The sequence below is a fragment of the Somniosus microcephalus genome, chromosome 34 (genome assembly GCF_052327205.1).
Source record: "Somniosus microcephalus isolate GS21.2 chromosome 34, FLI_Smic_1.0, whole genome shotgun sequence".
In the NCBI taxonomy this organism is placed as follows: Eukaryota; Metazoa; Chordata; class Chondrichthyes; order Squaliformes; family Somniosidae; genus Somniosus; species Somniosus microcephalus.
In genome coordinates this window covers 16,144,897-16,163,325 of record NC_141020.1, presented here as the reverse complement: position 1 = coordinate 16,163,325, position 18,429 = coordinate 16,144,897, and the positions used below count along the sequence as shown (strand labels likewise).

The following is an 18,429-nucleotide window of genomic DNA, read 5'->3' as shown; positions in this document are numbered from 1 at the left end:
TTTACTTCATATTAGTGACCATGCAACAGGGACGCCTGGATCTGTGGCCGTGTACGGGGCTCTTGTACCTTAGTAAGTATACCTCTCTGTAATCCGGACTTTTTGATCAACCGGCACCACGCCGGTCCAGTCGGTGCCGGATAAAAAAAAGTTTCCTGTAATTGGTTGGGAGGTAGGAGAGAGTCGGGATAAAGGGAACATTCTCTGATTGGTGGAATGTGGCACGTGAAGTTCCTCAGGGATCTGTACCGGGGCCTCGGCTTTTCACCACATTAACAACTTGGCTAAAGGAAAAGAGAGCTGTATATCCAAGTTTGCAGATGACACCAAGGAAGGCGGCACAGAAAGTTGTGCAGATGGGAACAGAAAATTACAAAGGGATACAGACAGATTCAGTGAGTAGCAGTATACTATGGCAGGTGGAGTTCAATGTGGGGAAATGGGAGGTCATCCACTTTGGATCCAAGACCGACAAATCAGAATTTTTTCTTGATGGCGAGGAGGAGCAGCAAAGGAATTTAGGCGCCCATGTATATAAATTGCTAAAAGCTAATGGCCTTGGAGGGGTGCAGTACAGATTCACCAGAATGATACTGGGGCTTCAAGGGTTAAATTATGAGGGCAGGTTGCATAAACTTGGAATGTATTCCCAGGAGTTTAGACGGTTGAGGGGTGATCTAATAGAGGTCTTCAAAATGATCAAAGGATTTGATAGGGTAGTTACAGAGAAACTATTTCCTCAGGGCAGGGGGACAAGAGGGCATAATCTTAAATCTGAGCTGGGCTAGTTAGCAGTGAAATCAGGAAGCACGTTTTCTACACAAAGGGTAGCGAAAATCTGGCACTCTCCTCTCCAAAAGGCTGTGGGTCAACTGAAATTTTCCAAGACTGAGATCGATAGATTATTGTTAGGTACGGGTATCAAGGGATATGGAGAGAAGGCGGGTAAATGGGAGCTGAGGTACAGATCAGCCACAATCTAAGAGAAGGGCGGGACCAGGCTCAAGGGGCTGAATGGCCTATTCGTGTTTCTACGCTCCTATGCAGCTACTGGGCTAGATATCGCAACAGATACTCCAGGTTCTCCACAATCAGGCTGACGAATAGAATGGAGATCAACATCACTTATATTGGATATTATGAGGGGGGGGGGGGGAAAAAAGAAACCTTCACTGAATCCTGCTCCTCATCTGGTTGTTCATACAGATCCTCTCCCAAGAAATTCCAAGGAGACTTGGTGCTCTGCGCAGCGTACAGCTGCCATTTCCACAGCGACAAAGGGCAGTAGGTCATACGCAAAGGGAGCTTCTCCAGGGTGTCGTTGATGGGGAAGTAGTCCTTCTGCAGGTTCCAGTAATCGTTGAAATAAATAATTGGATAATAATCACCGCTGACGGGGTCAAACTTCACGTCTGTGGGGAATAAAAAAAAATTAAAACAGGTCCCAAATGAAACGTCACTCCATAGAACACAGACTCCAGGTATCCCTGGATTCACTGCACTAACGCTCACACATTATATGAAAAAGGCTCACCATCAGGGGAACAGTAGCAGAGTGGTTATGTTACTGGATTCGTAATCCAGAGGCCTGGACTAATGATCCGGAGACATGAGTTCACAATCCCACCGCGGCAGCTGGGGAATTTAAATTCAATTAATCTGAATAAATCTGGAATAAAAGGCTAGCATCAGTAATGGTGACCATGAAACGATCGGATCGGTTCACTAATGTCCTTTAGGGAAGGAAATCTGCTGTCCTTACCGGGTCTGGCCTATATGTGACACAGCAATGTGTTTGACTCTTAACTGCCCTCTGAAATGGCCACCCAGTTGTATTCAAGGCAGCAGCTCACCACCACCACCACCACCACAAGGGCAATTAGGGATGGGCAATAAATGCTGGCCTTGCCAGCGACACCCACACCCACATGAATGAATAAAAAAATGGCTAATGCAAGTCTTAAAATGCTATCCCAGCTATAAATTCCATTCAAACACATGAAACAGGAATAAGCCGGCAGAGGCAACAGATATAATTACTGCATTTGGATTCCATTCAAGTCATGACACATACACAAACATGTGATATTATTACTTCCCAATCAATTGGAACAATTCAGGCTTAATGCACAGCACTTTGGAACTTGTCACAGGGACAGGAAATAAGCTTGCAAGGGTCACCTTGGCTCAGCTAGTAAAACTCTTGCCCTTTAGTCGGACGGGTGTGGGTCAAGTTAGGCTGGCACTGAGGGAGCGCTAAATTGTTAAGATGGCATCTTTCGGATGAGACATTAAACCAAGGTCCGTCGGCCTGGTCAGCTGGATATCAAAAGATCCTGCGGCCAATGTTACCGCTAAGCTGCATGACCGCGCAGTCATCTGCAAGGTCCCGCGCATGCCGTTCATCGGCTTTTCCACTGTAGATAGCGCACGTGCGCAAAACTTTGAATGGGCCCCGCACTGGGGGAGGCAGGCAGCGCAGCTTTTGGGGGGGGGGGGGGGGGGGGAAAGACGTTGCCTACAGCAGAGCAGCTGTTCCCCTGGCATCTTTCTTCCTCAACCATCACATTAAATCGGTCATCCATTTCATGTGCTATTTGTAGAACTTAAGCTACGTGCATAACAATAGTGCCTACACTTCAAAAATAAGTAATTGGCTGTGCAGCACTTAGGGACACCCCAAGGATGTGATAAGGCGCTACATAAATGCAAGTTTGTTTGCAAATATACATTATTTTTGCCTGTACAGGACAGCCAAATTGTTTCACTGAAACTACAGATTAGCATTCTGCATCTTCTGTGCGGAAGTAGAGACAAAGGGCCAACTGTGACATTATAATGGAAAAATGAGCTATTCAGTAGCACAAGCCGCATCATGCTCAAGTGACTTACCAAATCGGTCACGGTGTTATATACTCAATTTCAGACACAGAATGATACAGCACAGGAGGCCGCCATTCGGCCCATCGTGCCGGCTCTTTGAAAGAGCTCTCCAATTAGTCCCACTCCCCTGCCCTTTCCCCATAGCCCTGTAAAATTTTCCCCTTCAAGTATTTATCCAATTTCCCTTTGAAAGTTATTATTGAATTTGCTTCCAACGCCCTGTCAGACAGTGTGTTCCAGATCATCATAACTTGCTCTGTAAAAATCTCTCATCTCGCCTCTGGTTCTTTTGCCAATTCCCTTAAATCCGTGTCCTCTGGTTACTGACCCTTCTGCGAGTGGAAACCATCAAAACCCTTCATGATTTTGAACACCTCTATTAAATCTCCCTTTAACCTTCGCTGCTCTAAAGGAGAATATATACTTATTGTCATGAACCTTATCATGACTCATGAAGTAACACTGGGTGGCCAGCTGGTGGCGCCGTCCAAGGAAAGTATAAATACTCGGGCATGGGCCCAGCTTGCTCAGGATGTTTCTGTAACCAGGAACTAGTGATGTAACTAGAATCTCCTGGTTGTGAAACAGTTGATTAAAGCCTTGTTCTATATGCAAACCAAGGGCTCAGTAGTCTTTTTACATCACTTATGGTACATATACTTATACATCATGAGAAAACCTCTCTCAGTTTAAGATATGCTTTTTATGGCCACTCCCTCGGGTGTCGGAGAGTTTTCGATTTGATTGATTCGGTGCTGTGGGCCATCAGAGCTGTATTTGAATATATTTTTCAACCAATGCATGGTCTGCCACATCAGCTGAATGTTGTTATTCTACTCAGAGTCCAAAGGACAGTTCAGTCATGCAGGAAAAATCAATGTTTCTTTGAAAGCAGTACTGTAGTTAACATTTAGTACAAACCATATTAGACGTCGTTCTGTAGCCCGAGTAGGAATGACCAACCTTTTACTTAACATTGCTGTCCCGTGCTAATGTGTGAATTTTTTTTTTTTTTTTTTTTTTTTTTTTTTTTTTTTTATTCGTTCATGGGATGTGGGCATCGCTAGCAAGCCCAGCATTTATTGCCCATCCCTAATTGCCCTCGAGAAGGTGGTGGTGAGCCGCCTTCTTGAACCGCTGCAGTCCTTGTGGTGAAGGTACTCCCACAGTGCTGTTGGGGAGGGAGTTCCAGGATTATGACCCAATGATGAAGGAACGGCCAATATATTTACAAGGCATATTGGCGTGTGACTTGGAGGTGGTGTTCCCATGCACCTGCTGCCTTTGTCCTTCTAGGTGGTAGAGGCCACGGGTTTGGGAGGTGCTGCCGAAGAAGCCTTGGCGAGTTGCTGCAGTGCATCTTGTAGATGGTACACACTGCAGCCACAGTGCGCCGGTGGTGGAGGGAGTGAATGTTTAAGGTGGTGGATGGAGTGCCAATCAAGCGGGCTGCTTTGCCCTGGATGGTGTCGAGCTTGAGTACTGTTGGAGCTGCACTCATCCAGGCAAGTGGAGAGTATTCCATCACACTCCTGACTTGTGCCTTGTAGGTGATGGAAAGGCTTTTGCGGAGTCAGGAGGTGAGACACTGGCCGAATGCTGTACAGACACCAACAAACAAACAAACTTTACTCTGACTGTAGTGTACACCAACTACTCAAAGCAAACACTCCACAACTCTAGCCTTTTGGGTACCATTCTCCAGGGTTCTGACAACACAGTAACACTTCCCCTCCCTCCTCTCCTGAAGGCACTGACCTACCCAAGTGGTCATTTACATGTGAGCCTCGATAGCAAGTGCTGGCAGAATTTTCAACCGAGCCCATCACTGTTTGGGTTTCTTTGGTCACGGAAAGGACTTCAACGTAAGCGATGCCAAGATGCAGTTTTTTAAAAATATAAAAAGCTAAATCTTGTTGAAAGAAGGTTTGCTTACCAAAATAGCCCCGTGCTGGGTTGTGTGTCAGTAGGCAAACGACTGGGAATTAGTTAGTTAGATTAGTTAGCTTACCCACCGGAGTGTGCACGCACTCTCGCTTTGCTGATGTTAACAGTAAGTGAACTAAAGCTGTACCAATTATATCCAAGGTGCTCTCATCAATCTCATTATTAGGTGCATTTTACCTACTGTGGAATAAAGCAGTTTATCATTCGAACCAAACTTTGCCTCATCCAGTGTTAACACAGCCCCCTTCGGAAAGATTGAAGGCATACATGTGCTTAAGGCACCGAAATGCAGCCCAGGTCATAAGGGAGTTTCATTCTTACACTCCTGGGTCCCACAACCGCACAAGTAGATTTAGGGCAGTGGGAGTCAACTTCAATTAATAAGTGCTTAATGGAGCGACTGATGCCTCTCGACCAGAGAAGGTATCGATACGATCCCTGCTGAAAAGCTTGTGACTAAGAATTAGGAGCAGGAGTCGGCCATATGGCCACTCGAGCCTGCGCCGCCATTCAATAAAATCATGACTGATCTTCGACCTCAACTCCACTCTCCTGCCCGATCTCCATATCCCTCGATTCCCCTAGAGTCCAAAAAGATCTCGGCCTTGAATATACTCAACGATTCAGCATCCACAGCCCTCTGGGGCAGAGAATTCCAAAGATTCACCACCCTCTGAGTGAAGAAACTCCTCCTCATCTCAGTCTTAAATGGCCGACCCCTTATCCTGAAACTATGCCCGAGTTCTAGACTCTCCAGCCAGGGGGAAACAACCTCTCAGCATCTATCCTGTCAATCCCCCGCAGAATCTTACATGTTTCAATGAGATCACGGGACAGTGATATGAAACAGGAACGCTGGCTGCCTTCTCCCCCCCACCCCAGCCCAGGAACACTGAGTGCATGGAAACTTAGGGGAACAGATGCACAAATCTTTAAAAGTGGGAGCACAAGTTGTTAAAACTGCAGTAAAACATGGGATTCCTAGGTTTCATAAACAGGGGCGGCAAGTACAAAAAAAATACTAAACCTATGCAAATCATTGAATATAGAAACATAGATAGGAGCAGGAGTAGGCCATTCGGCCCCTCGAGCCTGCTCCGCCATTCAATGAGATCATGGCTGATCATCCAAATTCAGTACCCTGTCCCTGCTTTCTCCCCATATCCCTTGATCCCGTTAGCCTTAAGAAATATATCTAACTCCTTGAATATATTTAATGAATTAGCCTCTACTGCCTTCTGTGGTAGAGAATTCCACAGGTTCACCACTCTCGGTGAAGAAATTCCTCCTTATCTCTGTCCTAAATGGCTTACCCCTTATCCTTAGACTGTGACCCCTGGTTCTGGACTCCCCCGCCATCGGGAACATCCTTCCTGTATCTAGTCTGTTTAGTCCTGTTAAAATTTAATAAGTTTCAATGAGATCCCCTCTCATTCTTCTAAACTCCAGCGAGTATAAGCCCAATCGACCCAATCTCTCCTCATACGTCATTCCTGCCATCCCAGGTATCAGTCTGGTGAATCTTCGCTGCACTCCCTCCATGGCAAGAACATCCTTCCTCGGATAAGGTGACCAAAACTGCACACAATACTCAAGGTGTGGTCTCACCAAGGCCCTGTACAACTGCAGAAAGACATCCTTGCTCCTGTACTCAAACCCTCTAGCTACGAAGGCCAACATACCATTTGCCTTCTTAACCGCCTGCTGCACCTGCATGCTTACCTTCAGCGACTGGTGCACAAGGACACCCAGGTCTCGTTGCAGTTCCCCTTCTCCCAATCTATTGCCGTTCAGATAATAATCTGCCTTCCTGTTTTTGCCACCAAAGTGGATAACCTCGCATTTATCCACATTAAACTGCATCTGCCCTATCGCCCAACCTGTCCGAATCATACAGTTAGAATACAGTGTCCAGTTTTGCGTGCCCTAATTTTAGGAAGGGTGCCAAGGCCGTGAAGGTGGTGCAGAAAGGAGGCACCACAATGATTTCAGGGAGGAGAGGCTTTAGTTATAGAGGAGAGATTAGAGAAACGGTGGCACTTCTTCATTAGAGCAGAGGTGGTTAGCAGGACATCTGATAGGGGTGATCAATATTATGAAGGGTTTTGATGCGGTAAATAGGGAAAAACCATTTCCATCGGTCAGCGAGATGGGAGCTAGAGGGCACAACTTTAAGATCATCAGCAAAAAGAAGAGGTTAAGAGGATTTTTTAAAATATATAAATGCAATGCCTTGGACACCCCATCAGAAAGAGCGTTGGGAGGCAGAATTCATAATACAGGAAACTTTGCGCTATCCGGCACCCACGGGACCGAGCTGCTGCCGTTGCCTCAAAACTGCCGTACTCTCCAGAGTTAATGTTGAAAGATACGGAGATTCTTATCTTCGTATTTGACAACAAACACTGTTGCTTAGCAACAGCTTCTAAACACTCGGGTGTGGCCTGCAAGCTCTGTAGCTGAAGCTGTTGCTATAGCTACAGACCTTGCACAGCTTGACTGTTTAAACAAAGCAAAAAAACCAAAAAGAATAAAAAACGGCTGCTGATTTTTGCCGGTGGCTCCAGTTTGCCGGATAGCTCACCTCCGGATAGCACAAAGTTTCCTGTAGCGTTTAAAAGGAATTAGATAAATAAAAAAATAAAACAAATGAGGTGAGGGCCTAAGATGGGCCACAGGTGCAACGGGTCAAATCTGTGCCTTCTGTGCTGCTAATTGGAGGATTCCACTGCTGCCGAGCCGAGATCAATTGACTCAGCACAGATTTGGGATGAAACAGAACGAAAGAACGAACTTATATAGCGCCTTTCACGACCTCAGGACATCCCAAAGCGCTTGACAGATTCCTGGGATGGTGGGACTGTCGTATGAGGAGAGATTGAGTAAACTAGGCCTGTATTCTCTTGAATTCAGAAGAATGAGAGGGGATCTCATTGAAGCATACAAAATTATTACAGGGCTTGATAGGGTGGATGCTGGGAGAATGTTTCCCTTGGCTGGGGAGTCTAGAACCAGGGGTCACAGCCTCAAGATAAAGGGTAGGCCATTCAGGACTGAGATGAGAAGACATTTCTTCACACAGAGGGTGGTGAATCTTTAGAATTCTCTACCCCAGAGGGCTATGGAGGCTCAGTCATTGGGTATATTCAAAACAGAAGTCGATAGATTTCTGACTAGTAAGGGCATCAAGGGATATGGCGATAGGGCCGGTGAATGGAGTTGAGGTAGAAGATCAGCCATGATCTCATTGAATGGCGGAGCAGGCTCGAAGGGCCGACGCCTCCTCCTATTTCTTATGTTCATGGCCGATCTAAGTACCTTGAAGTCAAGTCACTGTTGTAATGCAGCAGCCAATTTTCACACAGCAAGACCCCACAAATAGCAATGTGATGATGACCAGATGATGGGTTTATCATGCACGGGACCTTACTGATCTGCATGGCTCAGTTTCACAATGAGTGATGCACTTCCCACTGAGCTACAAAAGCAGAACCCTACAATTACATTAAAAAAAGTTTTAAACTTAAACCAGAATATAATTATCCAAATGTACCATGCCTCCAAAATTATTTTTAATTTGCCATCATTATCTACCGCAACTTCCTGTTTTAATCTCTGCAATCAGGTTTCCACATCACTGAAAAAGCCCCAACTAAAGTCACACACACGACATTCTCCGTGACTGTATCCAACGTGCATTATCCTTCCTCGTTTGCTCTGTAGCCTTTGACACGGTCAACTAGACTATCCTCCTCCACTGTCCAGCCCTCGTGTGATTGCTCTTTTATCTATCCAATTATAACCTGCACCAATGGCTTTTCTTCCCGCATCTGCATCACCACCTTGGGAGGCTCCCTTGGGCATCTCTTTGGCAAGATGATCTGCAGACATCGTGCCAGCTCTCCCACACACACCCACTGAGGACACCCAGTTCTACCTCTCCTCCCTTCTACAGGAAACTTTGGTTTATCCAGAGGTTAATTGTCCGGAATGCTCGAGCCACCGGCAAAAATCAGGAGCCGTGGTTTTTTTCCTTTTTTTTTTCCCCACCAGTCAGGCTCTGCAAGGTCTCGCTGAAGTTGTTGCTAAGCTACAGAGACGCTTGCAAGGTACGGCCGACTGTTTAGAAGCTGTTGCTAAGCAATAGGGTTTGTTGCCAGATACGGAGCTCAAAATCTCCGTATGTTTCAACATTAGCGCTGGTTTGTCCGGCAGTTTTGATGGGACAGCAACAGCTCGGTCCCGTCGGTGCCGGATAGCACAAAGTTTCCTGTATTAGCTCTGTGCCGTCAAGACTGCTGGTCAAACATCCAGTTTTGGATGGGCAACAATTTGCTCCAGCTAAATATTGGGGAGAGTGAAGCCATTCTGCTCGTCATCACCACCCACCTCCCCCCCCCCCCCCCCACCAACCACCAGAAACTCTGCACCCTTGCCACCAGCTCCACCCAGCTCACCAGCCACTATCGCAAGCTGAACCAGACTGAACCTTGGCATCCTATTCGACCCCGAACTGAACTTCTTGACTGCTTATCCTCCCCATCACAAAGCCCGCCTACTCCCACATCTGTAAGATCACCTGCCTCCACTCTTTCCCCCCCCCCCGCCACTCAAAGACTCATCCGAGCCTCAGTCACCTTCACAATCAACTATTCCGATACTTACCCGCTGTCTCCCAGTCCACCATCGCATCAAATTTAAAAATCTCATCCGTCTTCAAATCCCTCCGTGGCCTTGCCCCTCCTGACTTCTGTAACCTCCGCCAGCCCTACCCTAAACTCTCCATTCCTGACCCTGTCCTCTTGTGTATCCCACCCATCCTCGCTCCATCCCACCATTGGCGGACTGTCTTCAGCAGCCTAGGCCCCAATGCCCTGGAATTCCCTCCCTAAACACCTCCGCCGCTCCACCTTCGACTTCGAAACCCTCCTTGAAGCCCACCTCTGTCTGCACTTTTGCTCACCACCCTTAATCTCTGCTTCTTCGGCCCAGCAACAATTAAAAAAAATATTTTTGCCTCCGAGAAGCACCGTGGGACTTCTTCCTACGTTAAAGGGTGCTCTATAAATGCAAGTCCTCTGTTGTTGTTGAATGTAATTTGTACTGCTGACTCCAGTGCTTGCAGCTGCTCAATTAACCATCCAGAACAAAGCAGCCCGCTTGATTGGCACCCCATCCACCACCTTAAACATTCACTCCCTCCACCACCGGCGTACCGTGGCTGCAGTGTGTACCATCTACAAGATGCACTGCAGCAACTCACCAAGGCTTCTTCGACAGCACCTCCCAAACCTGCGACCTCTACCACCTAGAAGGACAAGGGCAGCAGGCGCACGGGAACACCACCACCTCCAAGTTCCCCTCCAAGTCACACACCATCCTGACTTAGAAATATAACGGCCGATCCTTCATTGTCGCTGGGTCAAAATCCTGCAACTCCCTCCCTAACAGCACTGTAGGAGTACCTTCACAGCGCACTTTTGCACCCCGCAGACCCACTGCTCGCCTCGGTGATCCTGCAGCGGTTTAAGGCGGTGGCTCACCACCACCATCTCAAGGGCAACTAGGGATGGGCAATAAATGCTCGTCTTGCCAGCGACGCCCACATCCCATAAACAAATTTAAAAAAAAGTCAAATCCCATCTTTCAGTGCCCTGAACTCAAATTACTAGGAGGGAAATCACCATTAAAACCAGGCGCAGAGTTGTTCCAGGAACTGAACATTCTGGACATTGCAGTTTTCCATGCTCTTTCCACATTACTATTTCTTTAACACTGGTTTATTTCATAGAGGCGTGTCCCTTGAAACATAAATCGAGGGTGGCGCAAAAACACAGCATAACTGAGCTGCAGGATACAGTTGCAAAACGATCTTTACGCCACCACATGGTTGATAACCATAATGAGCATAGTGTCAGCCGTGAATCAGTGGGCAGCACTCTCGCCCGAGTCAGAAGGTTGTGGGTTCAGGTCCCACTCGAGAGACTTGAGCACAAAAATCTAGGCCGGCGCTCCCAGTGCAATGCTGAGGGAGTGCTGCACTGTCGGAGGTGCCGTCTTTCAGAGGGGATGTTAAACAGAGGTCCCCGTCTGCCCTCTCGGGTGGAGGTAAAAGATTCCGCGGCACTGTTTCGAAGGCTGCCTGTGCGCAAAATGGCTGCCGCGTTTCCTACATTACAACAGTGACAACACTTCAAAAAGTTCGTCATTGGCTGTAAAGCGCTTTGGGATGTCCGGTGGTGGTGAAAGGCGATATAGAAACGCAAGTCTGTCTTTCTTTTCGGAGAACGAACCACGAGAAAGTCGCGAGGCGAGGATTAGTCACTTACACTGGTCGAGAGGAGGTGGCACTGCACCCATTGCCCATGCTGTGTGATCATCCACGATATGGACCGTGAGGTTTGGATGCCAGTGGGAAATGATCTCAACGGGCCCAAAGTCTTCAGCTCGCTGCAGAAAAAGAACATGGGTGGATAACGTCATTACACAGCATCGAATGTTGGTCATTTTCACTAAATCGACCACAAGACCTTTCAAATGTACCTTAATTATTTCAGGATCAGCCTCTGTCTGCCCAGTCAGAAGATTTTTTGTCTTTTGAAACTTCCTCCTCTTGTATTTGTTCAACACTATTGTGAAACATACAGACACTTAACTGAGGAACAACGGCTACGAGTGCTATGCACAGCACCAGCTTGTGAACAGTACAGTGTTTTGCAAGAGTTCCTGGGTTTCTTACTCCAGTAACAGTAACAAACCCAGGAAAAATCCGGGATCAGTCGGCATTCATCGATCCCAGCAGGGCCCAGGACTAACCAGAAGTCAGTGACGTCGGGGCAACAGCACTAGAAAGAGAATAACTGAAGTGGTACTTTTGCTTACTTCTTGTTGTGGACACGGTGGCCAGGCGCCTGTACTCTGCTTTCCTCATGGGGTCTGGATGAAACCCACTCTTGGTGAAAAATATGTGAATGTACATGGAACCATTGGATTTTACATTCTGTACAAAGAAAAGAGTAAATTATTTAATAAAAAAACACCTGCATCTTCACCAGCACCAAGAGGATAGATTATAAATCATAGAATTTTACGGCACAGGAGGAGGCCATTCGACCCATCGTGTCCGTACTGGCTGAAAAAAAGAGCTACCCAGTCTACTCCCACTTTCCAGCTCTTGGTCCGGAGCCCTGCAGGTTTCGGCACTTCAGGTGCACATCCAAGGACTTTTTAAATGTGATGAGGGTCTCTGCCTCGACCACCCTTTCAGGCAGTGAGTTCCAGACCCCCACCACCCTCTGGGTGAGAAGTGTTCTCCTCAACTCCCCTCTAATCCTTCTACCAATTACTTTAAATCTACGCCCCCTGGTTATTGACCTCTCTGCTAAGGGAAATAGGTCCTTCCTATCCACTCTATCTAGGCCCCTTTATAATTTTATACACCTCAATCAAGTCTCCCCTCAGCCTCCTCTGTTTCATAGAAAACAACCCCAGCCTATCCAATCTTTCCTCAGAGCTAAAACTCTCCAGTCCTGGCAACATCCTCGTAAATCTGCTCTGTACCCTCTCTAGTGCAATCACATCTTTCCTGTAATGTGGTGACCAGAACTGCACGCAGTACTCTAGCTGCGGCCTAACTAGTGTTTTATACAGTTCAAGCATAACCCCCCTGCTCTTATATATTCTATGCCTCGGCTAATAAAAGAAAGTATCCCATATGCCTTCTTAACCACCTGCGACCTTCAGGGATCTATGGACGTGCACTCCAAGGTCCCGGTCAGTTGGCTGATATTATGCTCAACACCAGCCATGGGATGCAAATAATATCCTAACGCATTGATAATCTATTACTCATTCAGTTTAAAAGCAACAAGGTAAACTGGTTTATCAAGATGGGTGTCGACCATGGTTCAGTTGGTAGCACTCTCGCCTGAGTCAGAAGGTTGTGGGTTCGAGTCCCACTCCAGGGACTTGAGCACAAAAATCTAGGCTGGCGCTCCCAGTGCAGTGCTACCGACTTTCGGATGGGACGTTAAACTGAGGCCCCGTCCAGGTGGACGTAAAAGATCCCAAGGCACTCTTTCGAAGAAGAGCAGGGGAGTTCTCCCCGGTGTCCTAGAAAATACTTATTCCTCAATCACTAAAAAAAATGATCTGGTCATTATCACATTGCTGTTTGTGGGAGCTTGCTGTGCGCAAATTGGCGTTTCCTACATTACAACAGTGACTACACTTCAAAAAGTACTTCATTGGCTGTAAAGCGCTTTGGGACGCCCAGTGGTCGCGAAAGGCGCTATAGAAATGCAAGTCTTTCTTTTACATTCTCCATCATTTGCAAATATATTTGGAGATTAGATTAAAAGTAACAACATTTTAAACCCTTCTTAACTATAACAATCAATCCTCAAACTGCCGAAAGTCTCTAAAGGAATGCTGCAGATTCCTGATGGAACGTTTTTAACAGGGTTCATAATAACCTGCATTACCATAATACATTGCTACACAATGGGGAATTAGTACCACATCTTCAAAGTGTTTGAGGGCAGGTTTGTATTGCCTCGAGTATAGGAGATTGAAGGGTGACCTGACCGAGGGGTTTAAAATGTTAAAAAGGATTCGATAGGGTAAATACGGAGAAACAATTTTCTCTGACGGGGGGGGGGGGGGGGGGGAAATCAAGAACAAGGGGACAATCTTAAAATTAGAGACAGCCATTTAGGAGCGAAAATCAGGAAGATTTTTTTTTTTTTTTTTTTTAAACACAAAGGGTAGTAGAAATTTAGAACTCTCTCCTAAACAGCTGAGGATGCCAGGGCATTCTGAACTCTCGCGATCAAGATCAATAGATTTTTGTTAGGTAAGAGTATCAAGGGATACGGAACATTGGCGAGAAAGTAGAGTTTAGGTGCAGATCAGCCGTGATCCAATTGAACGGCGGAGCAGGCTCGAGGGGCTGGATGGCCTATTCCTGTTCCTATGTACGTAGAATAGGAAACTCTTGGTCGTACAGCAGCAGTTGCTGTTAACCCCAGGTTCAAGTTTGTATCTCACTCGCTTGCTGTGCACATCACCTCCAACTCCGTTCAACCTCTCTCGCTCTCTGAGAAAATGCACATAAGGGAGACTAAATGGAAGAAAACTGATGTATCTACGTAGCAACAGGAAGCGAGAAAAACTAAACGCAGGCAAGACACAAGACAAAGTGAAAGCCACACTCGGGAAGGAAAGCGCTTTCCAATATTGTAGTGAAGGCGTAAGCTCAGTTAAAATCTTGTTTTAAGGTAGGACATAGTAAAGTCATGTGAATGCATTGAACATTCATCTGCAGATATTGCCAATATTAATTTCATAGAATAGTACAGCACAGAAGGAGGCCATTCGGCCCATCAAGTCTGCGCTGGCTCTTTCGAAGAGCAATCCAGTTAGTCCCATTCCCCTGCTCTTTCCCCATATCCCGGCAAATTTTTCTCCTTCAAGTATTTATCCAATTCCCTTTTGAAGGCTATGATTGAATCTGTCTCCTCCACCCTATCAGGCAGTGCATTCCAAATCCTAACCACTCGTTGCGTAATAAAGTTTTTCCTCATGTCACCTAATCACCTTAAATCTATGTCCTCTCGCTATCCTTCAGCCATTGGAAACCATTTCTCTTTATTTACTCTATCTAAATCCTTCATGATTTTAAACACCTCTATCAAATCTCCTCTTAGCCTTCTCTGCTCTAAGGAGAACCTCAGTTTCTCTCGTCTATCCAAGAACTGTATTCCCTCATCCCTGGAACCATTCTAGTAAATCTCCTCTGTACCCTCTCCAAAGCCTTCACGACTTTCCTAAAGTGCGGTGCCCAGAATTGGACACAATACTCCAGCTGGGGCCAAACCAGTGTTTTATGTGGGTTTAGCCTAACTTCCTGACTTTTGGACTCTATGCCTCCATTTATAAAAGCCCAGGATCCCATATGCTTTTTTAATTTCTGTGCTTAAATATTATTAGAAGTAATTGTGTGCATCTATTGTACTTTGGATCTGGTCTGGCTGATACACATCAGTACAGGAACAAAGATGGCATGTCTGTAGCTTGCTGCAAATGAAACGATGGTTGGTCTTAAATACGTTAATGCCTGTTCAAGTACAAAGCATTTAGCGTTACACTGTCCAAAAGCATCTCGAATTGTAAAGGGGTAAATTTCATGCAGGAATATTTATGTTCTGTACATTACAGTAAATTTGCTGTTATGTCCATTTAATTAGGGCTAGTTTGTTGATAAATCGGTTTGGTAGTTTAGAGGCTAATAGAACACTTATTCCACTGCTTTCCAAAGTTTAGGGGATCGCATATGGGCACATTCTATATCCAGTCAACTGAATACAAGGACACATGGGTTTCTTATTGGCCCCTGTCCTCACCACATCTATCCATATATGGAATTTAAAGGCTCATTCTGGTTCATGGAGTGAGAGCTTGCTGACTGGAGCGATCGTTAGTGGTGAGCATGAGGAAACTCTTCGCTAAAATGTCCAAAAACCTTACAACAACAACTTCTATTTATATAGCACCCTTAACATAGTAAAACGTCACAAGGTGCTTCACAGGAGCGTAATAAAACAAAATTTGACACCGAGCGACATATGAAGTTAGGGCAGGGAGAGGTAGGTTTTAAGGAGCGTTTTAAAGGAGGAAAGAAAGGCGGAGAGGTTTAGGGAGGGAATTCCAGAGCTTAGGGCCTTGGCAGCTGAAGACACGGCCACCAATGGTGGAGAGATTAAAATCAGGGATGCTCAAGAGGGCAGAATTAGAGGAGCGCAGGTATCTCGGGGGGGTTGTGGGGCTGGAGGAGATTACAGAGATAGAGTCATAGAGTTATACAGCACAGAAAGAGGCCCTTCGGCCCATCGTGTCTGCGCCGGCCATCAAGCCCTGTCTATTCTAATCCCATTTTCCAGCACTTGGTCCGTAGCCTTGTATGCTATGGCGTTTCAAGTGCTCATCTAAATGCCTCTTGAATGTTGGGAGGGTTCCTGCCTCTACCACCCTTTCCGGCAGCGAGTTCCAGATTCCAACCACCCTCTGGGTGAAAAAGTTTTTCCTCAAATCCCCTCTAAACCTCCTGCCCCTTACCTTGAAATTATGCCCCCTGGTTATTGACCCATCTACTAAGGGGAAAAGTTCCTTTCTATCTACCCTATCTATGCCCCTCATAATTTTGTACACCTCAAAGGGAGGGGCGAGGCCATGGAGGGATCCGAAAACAAGGATGAGAATTTTAAAATCAAGGCGTTGCTTAACCGGGAGCCAATGTAGGTCAGCGAGCACAGGGGAGATGGGTGATCGGAACTTGGTGCGAGTTAGGACACGGGCAGAGCTTTGGATGACCTCCAGTTTACAATGCATTCACCTGCCGGTATCATCGACAGTGAACGCTAGGCTCAAGCGTTACTAGCCCAAGAACAGAGGCAATTTGGTCATTCCCGGGGCTTTCGAGTTTACTTTAAAATAGATTGCCGTGAAATATCCAAACGCAGAGTTTTCATACCTCCGTTGTTTCTATTTCTCCATAATGCTCGTAACATCCAGTCCCGGACTCTCCACTCGTCCAGTCTCCGTACACCAGATCGAGGTGCTCCCAGAAAAGCGGAACAGTGTTGTTAAATTCTGTGAAGTGCTCATTCTCTGTGATATAAACACGCAGGTCCTGCAAGGATAAAAAAAGGAGGCATTTTGGATTAATGTAAAGTGCAAGGAATGATAAAAATCAGTTAACTCAGATCCGTTAAACAAAATCTAGACATTTGTGCAATACATCTAAACTGCCGGTCACCACTGAACTATTATTGTTGGACATCCTGGAGAGATGCATGTTGGACATCTTGGGGAGTTAAGGGTTAACAGTCAAACTTCTTTGCGACTTGAATTAACAGGCTTTCCCATATAAACAGGATGATGCTGAAGTGTCGCAAAAAAAATGCATTGCCTGTTTTCTGAGATGTAAAGTACTTGCGGAAGGGAATAAGTGTTAGTAATGATGTCACCCATGAGTGGTTAATGTGTAGTTTTGAGGTAATAAAATGTAACTTTAGTTTTAGGGTAATAAACAGGGGTAGGAGGGAATCCATTAGCTACAGATAGCAGTTGGCGATGTTTTTACTTCAAAGATGTTCATTACGGTCGTCAGGAAGTCTTGGGGCTCTGAACTAAACAACTGCAAACTGCTTTCATGAATAGTGTGTTTTCAAAGGGTTTGGGAATAGATACATCATGCAGTCTTACCGATGACATTTTCCTTTGGTGGAGTCAAAATATGGTGGTTAACGGATCATTGTTTTCAACAGTATGTCAGAGTCGAACGATGCAGAAACCAAAAAACGCCACTCTCTGTATACAGTTAGGGCTGATCAATAAAATCTGTTCCGTATCTCCCAGAGATGTCGGGGAACATAGGGTCTAATGGGAACGAGGAATTGAATGAAATCAGTATTTGTAGGGAAATGGTGTTAGGGAAATTGACAGGATTGAAGGCCGATAAATCCCCAGGGCCATATAATCTACATCCCAGGGTACTTAAGGAAGTGGCCCCAGAAATAGTAGATGCATGGCTGGTCATCTTCCAAAATTCTAGAGACTCTGGAACACTTCCCATGGCTTGGAGGATAGCTAATGTAACCCCACTATTTAAAAAAGGTGGTAGAGAGAAAATGGGGAATTATAGACCGGTAAGCCTGACATCAGTAGTGGGGAAAATGCTAGAGTCCATTATAAAAGATGTAATAGCAGAGCACTTGGAAAACAGTGACAGGATCGGACAAAGTCAACATGGATTTACAAAAGGTAAATCATGCTCGACTAATCTACTGGAATTTTTTGAGGATGTAACTGGTAGAATAGATAAGGGAGAACCAGTGGATGTGGTGTATTTGGACTTTCAGAAGGCTTTCGATAAGGTCCCGCATAAGAGATTAGCGTGCAAAGTTAAAGCACACGGGATTGGGGGTAAGGTACTGTCTTGGATAGAGAACTGGTTGGCAGACAGGAAGCAAAGAGTTGAAATAAACAGGTCTTTTTCCGAGTGGCAGGCAGTGACTAGTAGGGTACCGTAGGGATCAGTGCTAGGACTCCAGCTATTCACTATATATAATGATCTAGATGAGGGAACTAGATGTAATATCTCCAAGTTTGCAGACGACACAAAGCTGGGTGGGCGTGTGTGCTGTGAGGAGGATGCAGAGAAACTCCAGTATGATTTAGACAGGTTGGGGGATTGGGCAGATGCATGGCAAATCAAGTATAATGTGGATAAATGCGAGGTTATCCACTTCGGTGGCGAAGACAGGTTATTATCTGAAGGGCAATAGATTGGGAAAAGGGGAAGTACAACGAGACCTGGTGTCCTTGTGCACCAGTCGCTGAAGGTAAGCATGCAGGTGGTTAAGAAGGCAAATGGTATGTTGGTCTTCATAGTGACAGGATTCGAGTACAGGAACAAGGATGTCTTGCTGCAGTTGTACAGGGCCTTGGTGAGACCACACCTTGAGTATTGTGTGCAGTTTTGGTCACCTTATCTGAGGAAGGATGTTCTTGCCATGGAGAGTGTGCAGCGAAGATTCA

The 18,429-nt window shown here is 45.9% G+C and overlaps 1 protein-coding gene across 2 annotated transcripts in view; it reads right to left on the bottom strand.

Annotated features, from left to right (window-relative positions):
- The window catches only part of clptm1 (CLPTM1 regulator of GABA type A receptor forward trafficking), a 60,280-nt gene that overhangs the window by 22,001 nt on the left and 19,850 nt on the right, over positions 1–18,429 (bottom strand). For both annotated transcript variants that reach the window (XM_085973456.1, XM_085973457.1), the window contains exons 4-8: positions 16,361–16,519; positions 11,713–11,830; positions 11,374–11,459; positions 11,160–11,280; positions 1,168–1,412 (exon numbers count right to left, since the gene is read on the bottom strand). In XM_085973456.1, coding sequence (XP_085829582.1) covers positions 1,168–1,412; positions 11,160–11,280; positions 11,374–11,459; positions 11,713–11,830; positions 16,361–16,519 — 729 coding nt within the window. The remainder of the gene's footprint in view (positions 1–1,167; positions 1,413–11,159; positions 11,281–11,373; positions 11,460–11,712; positions 11,831–16,360; positions 16,520–18,429) is intronic.